Genomic DNA, 12,907 nt, shown 5'->3' with positions numbered 1-12,907 from the left:
GACACTGTATCAAAAGAAATAAAATAAAGTAAATAAATAAATAATAAAAGAATGGAAAACAACATTAATAAAATAAAATAAAACGAAGTTATGTATTTCGTACTTACTATTTTTGTTATTATTTGTAATAAGAATTATTGTTTAATTATTGTTTAAATAAAAAAAATTACAAACTATATTGTCTATTATGAATTTAAAAGTCTTTGTTTTAATAAATTTCAATCGCCGCCGTTTTTATTGAAAATATTTATAGGGCGATGCAGTTACTCTGAATATTAGTACGGACACGATCACTAAAATATCTCAAAAAATAAAAAAATAATATAAATTCACCAAAAAGAGACCGTCCTTATAGGAAACAGGGTCCGAATCAAGATCAGCTGATGTTAGCTGTATCAACAGTTTTTTTAATCGAAACATAATTAACTACAATTATTTCAGAGAAAATTGTTAGTCTGGAATGTACCCATAAAAATCCAAAAGATATACAGCTATTAGGGACGTAGGTAATATAGGATTTATGTGGTGTAAAAATAACCCACGAGGGGGTCTAATGGAATTTTTAGAGATTTCTTTAAAAAGAATATAATTTTTAAAAACATATATCAAAATCAAGGAACAATTGTTATATCAATTTATAAATTTAAATGACATATGAATATTTCAGAATGGTAGATTGGGTCGCTCATGGCAAGATGATAATGAATATAGTGTAAAAACAACAAAAGTTGATGGAAAAAAGTAAAGTTTAGAATAACTATCGATTAGGTTTTGTTAGTATAACATTTATTAATAATTCATTACAAGCATATAGTTCTTCATGCTGGAAATAGGAGTGGTTTTATTTCTGGTGCAGAATTAGTGTTTTCCTCTAAGTCCAAGGGTGACCACCATAGAGAAATGAACCATAACTTGTTTTGCAGTAGTTTGAAAATCAGCTTTTAATGAACTTGGAGGAACCATTAGTTATTGTTATGTATCATATCATAGTAGACTGGTGTAGAAAATTCCAACAAATGCATCAACAACGGCTGCAATCAAGGAATGGCTTAAAGTACATAAAATAAGTTTCGACGAAACCATGTTAAAGAATGAGCTATTTCAAATTGCTATTCGGTAAATATAAATGAAAAATTTGATTTGCAATTTAGGTAATTTGCTTTTTTAGAAATAAGCCTGAAAAAAAAAGTTTTTGATAGATTGGTATATAAACAGCTTAACTACTAACCTGATTAGTATTTCTGAAAGTGACAGTGATTGAATAACATTTAACGAATGTTGGTTTATTATTCAATGCTGACAATTATCAAGACAGGGTGATGAAGTAGGAAACAACTAAAGGTCAGTATAAAATTAATATACTTCAATTGTGGGAAATTGTATTATAGTGTGAAAGGTTTATGAGTATATGTGTTATTGTTCGGAATATACATGAACATTTGGTTAAAATGTATGAGGAGATAAATAATACTGACTGCTTTGCAGATAAGATGTATACACGTAGTAACAGAACAAACTAAGGAGAAATATAATAATATTATAATGACTTATAATACAAGGAAGCATTGCATCGAAAGAAACAAGAACTAACCGTAAAACGTAAATATGCTCTCTAATAAAAGTAAAATACATTACTAAGATACAATTTTGAATTAGGTGGATTAGGCCTTTGGGGGATACCACTACATAAAAAAGCGGCTAGAACCTTACCTATACTACTGTGGAAAACAGTTCAATGGAAACTATAATAAAACAACTCTAACCTATAAATTATTGTGGCTGTATAATTAATTGTAGTTTCAAGTTTATGGGTAATATATCCATTAGATGCACTATAGTGTTAAAATAAATTATAATATATAACATTTCTGTTCCAATATTTTATTTAGCTTAGAATGTTGTTATATGTCAGAGCCAAATGTACTAAAACTCAGAGCTGCTGCGGCAACATTGCGACGTTTTGACTGGTCGCGTGTGTCACTACTGTTTTGTATAGACTATATGTAATATTGTCAAATATCGTTACTGTACGGAGGTTCGGATCCTCAGTACCGGTCGAGGCCGCGGGTGAGCGTTCAGGCCCCGCTCGACAGTTATCCAGCTGTTGTACTGCACTCTTGGTAGGTGACCAAGCCGGAGTGCATGAGATAGCTACTGGCACCAGAAATATTGGTCCAAAAAGGATCAGGATCGCCCAGGAGGCCCAGCCAATGAAGACTGCTTGTGGATATTACTGTATTTTTAAGACATATATTAAAATAATTGTTTAAATAAAAAACTATATGAATGAAAACAACGACATTTATTAAGGTAGATAACGAATAATACAATAAACACGTGAATATGAAGGATATTATTATTATTAGCGTTGGAAAATATCGACTGAAAGCGTCTATCGACATAGTTTTTGCCATCGACTGTTTCAGTCGTGTACTTTCAGTTAATAATTTCGGACTTACTCGTTCCATTAGACTAAAGTGCCGAATATATGCTTACATTGATTTACATGTAATATATATGGTTTTATATTTTGTTTGTAGTATGATTGTAAATAACAATATATTGTACGTTAATATAGTATCATTTCAGAACTTTACTTTTCAAGATTATTTCGATTGATAAATAATTGATAAAATCCAGTCCAATATATAAAAATACCTTTACGTTATTCAAAATGAAACTGATATTTTGTATAATAAATTACACCATCTTACTTCCTTCCTTATCTCCGTCTAACTTAACACATACATCGGAATTAAATCGAAATAAATGAATTACTTTTATTATGAATTGCTATTTTTTAAAATACGATTAAATATATTTGGGATCTTTATTCCACTCCATTTTTGTACTCACCTGCCAATTTAAAATTACCTGATCTGTACAGAGAATCAAACAATTATCCTTTTCTCTTCGTACACTGATTGTTATCTGCCTTTGCCATAACTGGTTAGTTTTTTACTACTTAGTCGTCTTCGACTGTTTTTCGAGTATCGACTGTTTATATTCGTCGACTATTTTCAGTCGATAGTTTCCAACGCTACTTACAACAATTCAGTGCAGTCCAAAAGTTTTAGAATTCGTCTCGTTTGTTAGAGGTTTCTGGGAACTTTTTGAAAATTAGCAAACCACGATGGTCGATATCTAATGTAATCTTTACCTTTTCTTTAAATGACTCAAAAGTGCAAGCATAACAAAGTCCCTGGTTTTTATAGTCGTGATTTATCTCAACCCCTAATTTATCTGTTACATTTTCGCAAATCGGGACATAATTGGTAATGTATGGGTTATTAACCCCAACGAAAACGACGCTTAAATGTGATTTTGGATTATAGACCACTTTCCAAAGATGCGCTGGAACCGGTAATGCTTTTCTATCATCGTTGACGTATAGATAAAGCTTTGTTTCTTTTTTGTTTTGTTTGTGAGGTGAGCTGGCAACTCCATAAATACCAGTCCAAACCTTTAAATCTAATTCAGACTCCTCACCATATTTTCTAATGGACTCTTCAATTCTTTTCCAATTTTTGTTGTTCAACAGTTGCCACTGTGGGACGGCATTGCCGATAAAGAATGTAGAACGTCGCTCTGCTGGATAAAACATGTCTGCATTAGCTGTTAAATGGCCACGGGCCAAATATAATTCAGGTGTACTTTTATCTTTGATGAAATCGGTTGAATCCTCGGGCAGACCCAGTAGTTTATTAATAGTTGAACGCTGTTTTTTTTCCTTATATAATGAATCAATTGATATGTTGCCGTATATATCTGATATTAAATCTAACTTAAACCATTTGTACATGTTTCTTTGCATGCTTTTTTGTAATCCCCCATTTCCGGCCGCTTTTAGAACAGTAAAGCTATAGTGCGCTATCAGGTTTCTTGCATCGAAACAAATCGTCATCGTGCTTATAAATCCACGTTCTTGCACATCAAAACCGACCTTGATTTCCTTTCCATCTGGACCACAGTCTTTCCTTGTATATTGCATGGAAATCGATATCTTATTATTGCAAGGAGATTTAGCCCAGTCTATTATATAGTCTGTTTCTGTTTTGAAATTCGTACCCGACTCACAAATTGCCTTGCCTTCAATACGGGATGGGTTAGGTGAATCATTTTGAGGACATGCAAAATATATTTCCTCGTTCTGATGGAATTTCACTGTTTTCTCTCCAGGCTTTGGGTAGATTAGTTCATTTGAATCGGGACGAATGATTAGTGGAGAGTTATAATGTTCTGCTGGATTAATCTCACAACCTATAACAAAACAGAATAGTATTAATATTTCATGGTATTGGAGACTCTTAAAATTATCTTGCTTGATTTATTCGTTTAATATTAGGCTAAATGGCTATTATTAAAAAATTACTTTTTAACTTTTACGATACAACGAATAAAAGTTGAGATCTGAGAACAGGAAATAGTCGCTAGGTGCCAGATCTGGAGAATACGGCGGATGAGGAAGCAATGCATGGATTTTTGACATCGTTTTCACTGACTTGTGACACGATGCATTGTCTTGGTGAAGCAGCACTTCCTTTCTCTTCAAATGCGGCTGTTTTTCGGCGATTTCGTCCTTCAAAGGGTCCAATAAAATAAATGACACATATTTGATTGAACAATGTTATTTTATCATGTTTTACATCAGGCAAGTCTTCTCAGCAAGAAGTACGAAGTTTCAAACATTTAGAACAATACTTACATATAGACAGTATATGAACCAAATGTTGTCACTGAAGTTAAGTGAAATAAACGATACTAAGCACAGTAAATCTGTTTTCTCCAATAGAAGTTGTCACAGAAATTGACAACAAAGTCATTCTTGGAATTGATGATATATCAACTGGATTATTGGAAGAACTGAACTGTTGACATATATACCCAATGCCTGTTTGATACTGAAGCATATTCTTGAACTAAAACTGGCAAAAGGAGTATATTCTTAGAGGTCTATTTCGCTGTTACTTGCTTGATCAAAATTATCTGAAAAACTGTTGTTAAAACGTTGTGATTTATAGAAATACTAGATTAGATTTCTAGTTTGGATTTCGAAATCACCACTAGAAAATCGACCAAACCCACAGAGTAACAACGTTTAGTGAAAATGCATTCGAAGGAAAGAAATACTGCCCTGCAACATCCATGGACATCTCACAATCGTTTGACCGGGTATGGCATTTGAGATTAATCTAGAGAATGAGGAAATTGCTACGGTGGAATTGTTATCGGCTGCTGAAATCGTATATTTTCGAAAGAAGATTTAGTCTTGCATGAATGGTCTTCGGATAGTGTACCTGCTATATACTACTGATATCGCAACAGTCATCATGGAAAAGGATATATCACTGCCTAAAGCTGTAGAAAAAGCACAATTGGCAATCAACAAAAATCTACAAATAAACAAAAGACTCGAAAATACAGCTTAATAATTATAAATATATATTAATACTAATTACTAATTATATCACTTGAAGGATGCCCGATTCCTCAAGCAGAATCAGCTAAATACTTCGGCATCCACATCGATGGTAGGTTAAATTGGAAACACGATGTTGGACAAAAAGAAGAGCAGATTAGACTCAAAATCACGCAACTGTACTGCTTAGTCTGAATATACTCTTAACTTGATCTAAAATCAAGGAGATTGGTTTATCAGTCAATCATAAAGTCAATTTGGACCTATGGGATGCAAATATAGAGAATGTACTATGTACTATAATATCAAACCAAATAGTAATCCAACGCTGCCAAAACAAAGTTCTACGATTAATTACCAATGCTTATAATAACGAAATAAGATTGCTAAATTACAGCAACGTAGAAGCAATGGAGCTACCGGACAGCAAGATTGAAGCGAGCCAAACTATGCCAATATTTGTAGTGTATTATAGGTGCTAATCTTAACTTTGGCTTAAGTAGTTTAGTTTAATTTTAATTTGGGATTTTTTTTGGAAATTTTAATTTGGGTCTACTAATGGAACAACTGAACAGTAGTAATAATTACCCCTTTGAAATTGTTTGATAGTTACCCCAGAAAACCGATGTTATGGTAGTTCGAGGGGAATAATAATAATATGAGCGTGTTTTCAGATAAATGGAAGTATTTAGAGCGTGAAATTTGAATTTTTGATGTTTGTTAGCTTAGTGAATTGTATCTGAGGAAGGTCTTGAGAGTAAATAAGCTCACGCAAAGTTGTGTTTGTATTTGGAATTATAAATTTGTTAGGGCGTGGCAACTTTTTATTTGATTTATATCGATATGTTGCAATAAATTGTTATCTTTTGAACGACTGGCTGATTAAATAAACCTATAATAATATATGTTTGTATTATTGGATTTTATTTTCTATTTGTTGAAAACATGGGTTTGAGTCATAAAGTTATTATAATCAAGATAACAGACACTGCATCTATCATGATATATTAGGACAAAGAGTGAGCAGCTATATTGTACTAATACACATAATACTCTTCATATCAAGCAAGATTTATCATGTCAAGATACATTTTATAGATCTGCTAAGGTTTCTTGGATAATTATACTTAAAAAAACTAACAAACTGACAGAACAAGTTGGAGCTTACAAGCCTATTTCTCTCCTACGTGTGTTATCAAGATTATTTGAGAAACGTTTGTTAAAACATATTAACCCATTTATAAAAATACCCGGTTTCCAGTTTGTATTTCGAAACCACCACTCGACAATCGGCCAAGTGCGTAGAATAACAGCGTTTGTTAAAAAAGCATTCGAAGAAAAGCAGTACTGCCCTGCAATATTGAGGGACGTCTCACAAGCTTTTAACCGGGTATGGCATTTGAAATTAATCTAGAGAATGAGCAAATTGCTACCGTGGAATTGTTATCGACTGCTGAAATCGTGTATTTTCGAAGTTTTAGTCTCGCATGCAGACTAATTCTCAACACTTAAACCTATTTCGACTGGAGGTCCCCAGGGTAGGGCCTTGGGACCACTCATGTATCTGCTCTACATTGCTGATATGACTACTGAACAGTTATCAACAGTTATCCTGGAAAAATATGTGTATCTGTCTAAGGATAAAGAAAAAGATAGACGGATAGATAGATGGATATTTTTGTAAAATAAAACTTGTCGTATCTGAAGAAGATATCTGATAATCCGAGTAAGCTTGTGAACATTGTGTTTGTGTTAAGTCAAGGAAAGGGAATTCTTAATTACTATCTTTTAAATAGTCATACAAAAACATACGTTTGTATTATTGGATGTCACTTACCGTTCGTTGCAAGCGTAAACTTAGAATAGCAAAGTAAGAATGTAGATACTAGACGTTTCATCGTGAATATGTGATTTTTGAATATTGATAAAACATATATCGTATTAAACAAGTATATTGTATTGATATTGACACAATGCTTTGTTATATATCATTTATCGGTGATATTTTTATCAATTTTTCAGTTATCGATATTGCTCTAAGTCGAACTAATATGGATAAGATTGCTACAAAATAAAATTGATAACATGGTCGCTGATATACTGCAATAAGTCACCTGACTGTATCATCTAGCAATAGATATAACGCTGGTTTTCCAGTGGAAGTTACCATGGAAATTGATAACAGCCTCAATCCAAAATGATCCTAATCCAATGCATCTGTATTATTGAAAGGACTTCCACGAATAGCATTCATCAATTTTACATTGCAATATAATAGCCGTTGCCGACTAACTTATAATTTGTCTTTACTATGATGACTACTATATCACTTAAATCTAGGTATATAACTAAAAGGGTCCATCGACCATATCTTAGTTACTGATGTAACAATGTTTATGTATTAATATTGCTACTTTTCTTAATTAAATGCACCTCATTAACAGGTCAGTTGAAAAGTCTCTGGCCTACCATAATAAAATACATTTTTTTGACAAAATTAGTTTTTTTATTAAACATAATTCCCTTCAAGGATAATACACTGATTATAGCGACCCTTCAACTTTTCGATACTATTTTGGTAGTACGATTTGTCCTTTGCTTCAAAATAGGCCTTAGTTTCGGCGACCACCTCTTGATTCGACGAAAATTTCTTCCCAGCGAGCATTCTTTTGAGACCTGATGACAGAAAATAGTCGCTGGGGGCAGATCTAAAGAATACGGTGGATCGGGAAGCAATTCGAAGCCCAATTCATTGATTTTTTGCCATCGTATTCCCTGACTTGTGACACGATGCATTGTCTTGATGAAGCAGTATAGTCTTTTTCTTCAAATACGGTCGCTTTTCGGCGATTTTGTCCTTCAGACGGTCCAATAACGCTATGTAATAGTTGGACATACAGACGCCATAACCTTGCCAGCCGACAATTGCGTTTTCCCACGCTTTGGAGTGGGTTCATCGTGTGCATTCCACTCGGATGACTGTTAATTGGACTTTGGAGTGAAATGATGGAGCCATGTTTCATCCATTGTCACATATCGATGCAAAAACTCGGGTTAATTACGCTTGATCATCTTCAAACACTGCTCCGAATCATCAACTCGTCGTTGTTTTTGGTCAAAAGTGAGCTCGCGCGGCACCCACTTTACACAGAGCTTTCTCATACCCAAATATTCGTGAATGATATATGTTGATACTTTTAGAGGGTGTGCTATTTTATTCAATTTCAATTTATGGTCATTTAAAATCATTTTGTGGATTTTTTAAATGTTTTCGTCGGTAACAACCCCTTTTGGGCGTCCACTGCGTTCACCGTCTTAATATATCTTAATATCCTGAGTAACAGTGACTATCTGAAGGTCTCAGTGTAAGTAACTAGTGCTGTACTATCTAGGAACCTACAACATTTCAGACGACAGTAAAAAGACCCCAGCGTGCGCCTTGACTCATCAGGATTGCTCATGCGCATTTATTCTAAACTATAGTCTATCCAAGTAGTGGTGTACATACGTCATCAAGATGTTTAATGTATTGCCTGTCGCAATTTGTAAAGCTGTTTTATAATCAGACAATATTTTCCTTCTCATATGATTCTAGTTAAGAGAAACAATGCTGTCTGATAATAATTCGAACGTGTAACCGAACTAGCCTACTAAACTGGTCCGGTTGTCAAACGAATGCAAAATTCTTCAAAACAACAGTGATAAGAGGTTATAAACCAATACAAACATAATTTAATAGAATAATTTCAAGGGAAACTGTTAGTATGAGCAGCATCAAAAAAGGAGCTTCCTGATATTGAAAGAATACAATTTTCAAAGCCTTGTAATAAAATAAAGCAAGACTTTTTATTTCAATTTATTTATTTTATATTAATATAGCCAATGGTCACTTGTGACAAGATGATAATAAAAATAGAGTTATGACAACCAAAGTTGATGGAAAAAGATAAATGAATAGAATAACAATTGATTAGATTTTAACTTCGTCATAACATTTATTAATAATTCATTGCAGATATGTTATACTTCATACTGGAAACAGGAATGGTTAATAACACTTTTGGTTTAGATGAACTAGATCGGCCACATTGAAAATTAATAGTCCATTGGAAATGAATACCTTAATTATTCACTTGTAATTCACTATTACATATAATTCAATGCTGCCAATTTATAAGACGGCGTGATGTGATAAGTGTGTAATTGTTCAGAATATACATGAGCATTTGGTTAAATTGTGTCAGGAGAGAGAGAGAATATTAACTGTTTTGCAGATATGGCAAATGAATTAAGGAGAATGCAATGATAAAAACTAATTTTTTTCATACCTCGGCCGAAAGTACGTACTTTCGTCCCAAATAACAGGGAAAAAAGTTAAACATTTGCTCCCTGTGAGAAGTACACCCACGCCCTCTATAACGGCGGGAGCAAAGAATTTTTTATGCGTATTTATACTCGTAACTAGGGACTATTTATTCCGTCGCTACAACAAACTGTTTACCGTTGTCATTAATGTTGCTACCTCTAACGTTAAAATAATCATTAATGTTGTTAACAACGATACTTTCGACCGGCTATGAAAAAAAAATTTATAGACCACACTGCTCATCATAATTCTCGAGGCGAAGCCGAGCTCTTGTGGTGTAATATGCTATTTATCAAGAAAGATGTTTTCAGGTATTAACAGAATAAACAAAGGAGAAATGCAGTGAAATCAAAACATTTTTACAAAAAAACACTACCGAACGACATAAAAACTAAGCGTAAAAGGTAAATATGCTCTTTATTGAAAGTAAAATATATTACTTGGATATACAATTGCTAATTAGGTGGATTAAACCTCCGGGGAATATAACTACATAAAGAACGCGCCTAAAACTCTATCTCATAGGTGGTATAGAAAAAAATTTAATGTAAATGTAATCAAACAAAACCCCTAACCTACAAACTATTATAACTGTGTAGTTAATTGCTAAGACCTTCGATAATATATGCATTAGATTTACTATAATTTTAATATCAATTATATTTGACAACAGTATTTTTGTTTAATTATTTTATTTATATTAAAATTTTATTTAAAAAAAAGCCTAAATGAACTAAAACTCAGAGTCATCCTAAAACTCTAACTCATAAGTGGTATAGAAAAAAGTTTAATGTAAATGTAATCAAACAAAACCCTAACCTACAAACTATTATAACTGTGTAGTTAATTGTAATTTTAAGACCTTCGATGATATATGCATTAGATTTATTATAATTTTAATATAAATTATATTTGACAACAGTATTTTTGTTTAATTATTTTATTTAGATTAAAATTTTATTTAAAAAAAAAGCCAAAATGAACTAAAACTCACAGTCATCCTAAAACTCTAACTCATAGGTGGTATAGAAAAAAGTTTAATGTAAATTTAATCAAACAAAACCCTAACCTACAAACTATTATAACTGTGTAGTTAATTGTAATTTTAAGACCTTCGATGATATATGCATTAGATTTATTATAATTTTAATATAAATTATATTTGACAACAGTATTTTTGTTTAATTATTTTATTTAGATTAAAATTTTATTTAAAAAAAAGCCAAAATGAACTAAAACTCACAGTCATCCTAAAACTCTAACTCATAGGTGGTATAGAAAAAAGTTTAATGTAAATTTAATCAAACAAAACCCTAACCTACAAACTATTATAACTGTGTAGTTAATTGTAATTTTAAGACCTTCGATGATATATGCATTAGATTTATTATAATTTTAATATAAATTATATTTGACAACAGTATTTTTGTTTAATTATTTTATTTAGATTAAAATTTTATTTAAAAAAAAGCCAAAATGAACTAAAACTCACAGTCATCCTAAAACTCTAACTCATAGGTGGTATAGAAAAAAGTTTAATGTAAATTTAATCAAACAAAACCCTAACCTACAAACTATTATAACTGTGTAGTTAATTGCTAAGACCTTCGATAATATATGCATTAGATTTACTATAATTTTAATATCAATTATATTTGACAACAGTATTTTTGTTTAATTATTTTATTTATATTAAAATTTTATTTAAAAAAAAGCCAAAATGAACTAAAACTCAGAGTCATCCTAAAACTCTAACTCATAGGTGGTATAGAAAAAAGTTTAATGTAAATGTAATCAAACAAAACCCTAACCTACAAACTATTATAACTGTGTAGTTAATTGTAATTTTAAGACCTTCGATGATATATGCATTAGATTTATTATAATTTTAATATAAATTATATTTGACAACAGTATTTTTGTTTAATTATTTTATTTAGATTAAAATTTTATTAAAAAAAAAGCCAAAATTAACTAAAACTCACAGTCATCCTAAAACTCTAACTCATAGGTGGTATAGAAAAAAGTTTAATGTAAATGTAATCAAACAAAACCCTAACCTAAAAACTATTATAACTGTGTAGTTAATTGTAGTTTTAAGACATTCGATAATATATGCAATAGATTTACTATAATTTTAATATAAACTATATTTGACAACAGTATTTTTGTTTAATTATTTTATTTAGATTAAAATTTTGTTATATGTCAAAACCAAAATGAACTAAAACTCAGAGTTGATACGGCAAAATTGCGACGTTTTAACGTCACAAATTTAGATGGCCTATGTACAAAACTTCTTTGGATAGACTGTAGTCTGACTGATTTCATAACCATGTGTTGTCGTTTACAATATTTGTGGTTAGGAAGTAATTTTTATATTAATTTTATTTTTAGAGAAGTTTGTTAAGGTAACATAAATATTTATTATTTAATAGAGATCATGTTTTAGATACATTGTAGTAAAAGCTAGATAAAAGTTGTACCATATAAGCCACAAATATAATTTAGATGATCTGATTGAACAGTATGCAAAAGAGTTTGGAAATTGAACGACTAAATGCTATCAAACTAGAATAATTATCAAAGCTCATAAGAAAACTCGCAAAAAAATACACAAACTATATAATCCATAAAGATAAAATCATGATATCTATTATAATAGAGTGATAAAAAATGTGTTAAAAAGCATATGTCAAAATAAATATTTTATGTAGGTATATTATTTGCGTATGTATTTTACTTAGATTAGATTTTTTTGTTTTGTTAGATGTATTTTATATTTATTTTCATATTTCCAGGAAAATTGCTAAATAATCAGCAGGAAATGATACTGATTCACCATAGGTGAATGTGTGGTTGCTTACTTACTCTTATTTTTTCAATTACTCTATACTCCAAAAAAGACACTTATAATTACTAAAGGCGTTCAATAATAATATGTAAATTATTCTGAAATAAAACTTACTCTATTTTCTTAAATAAATCATGTTAGCTCTTCATCTTGCAATGGTTTCAGACAAGTGAAAATCACTTTATTCTGACAAAAATTCAAATTATTATTAAGCTATATTCTACTAAATAAAATCTCATTATGTGAATTTCGTCTACTAATCCTGTAA

General features: G+C 31.1%; 2 protein-coding genes across 2 annotated transcripts in view; both read right to left on the bottom strand.

Annotated features, from left to right (window-relative positions):
• The window catches only part of Nup154 (nuclear pore complex protein Nup154), a 56,167-nt gene that overhangs the window by 30,038 nt on the left and 13,222 nt on the right, over positions 1 to 12,907 (bottom strand). The gene's annotated exons all lie outside the window — the stretch shown is intronic.
• Positions 2,952 to 7,383, bottom strand: LOC143191612 (salivary endonuclease-like). Its single transcript, XM_076396863.1, has 2 exons — positions 7,257 to 7,383; positions 2,952 to 4,260 (listed from the first exon to the last, which is right to left on the bottom strand). The coding sequence occupies exons 1-2, from the start codon at positions 7,315 to 7,317 to the stop codon at positions 3,074 to 3,076; spliced, it is 1,248 nt and encodes a 415-aa protein (XP_076252978.1). The 5' UTR covers positions 7,318 to 7,383; the 3' UTR covers positions 2,952 to 3,073.

This window comes from Rhynchophorus ferrugineus, unplaced genomic scaffold (genome assembly GCF_030347505.1).
Source record: "Rhynchophorus ferrugineus isolate W39M unplaced genomic scaffold, kcgeb_rfMv2 rfM2, whole genome shotgun sequence".
NCBI classification, from domain to species: Eukaryota; Metazoa; Arthropoda; class Insecta; order Coleoptera; family Curculionidae; genus Rhynchophorus; species Rhynchophorus ferrugineus.
Note: the sequence above shows the minus strand (reverse complement) of the source record. Positions and strands in the feature narration are given on the sequence as shown.

Coding starts and splice junctions, on each gene's coding strand:
- LOC143191612 (XM_076396863.1), bottom strand. CDS start 7,317: ATGAAACGTCTAGTATCTACATTCTTACTTTGCTATTCTAAGTTTACG. Junction 4,261..7,256: donor GTTTACGCTTGCAACGAACG/GTAAGTGACATC, acceptor GTTTTGTTATAG/GTTGTGAGATTAATCCAGCA.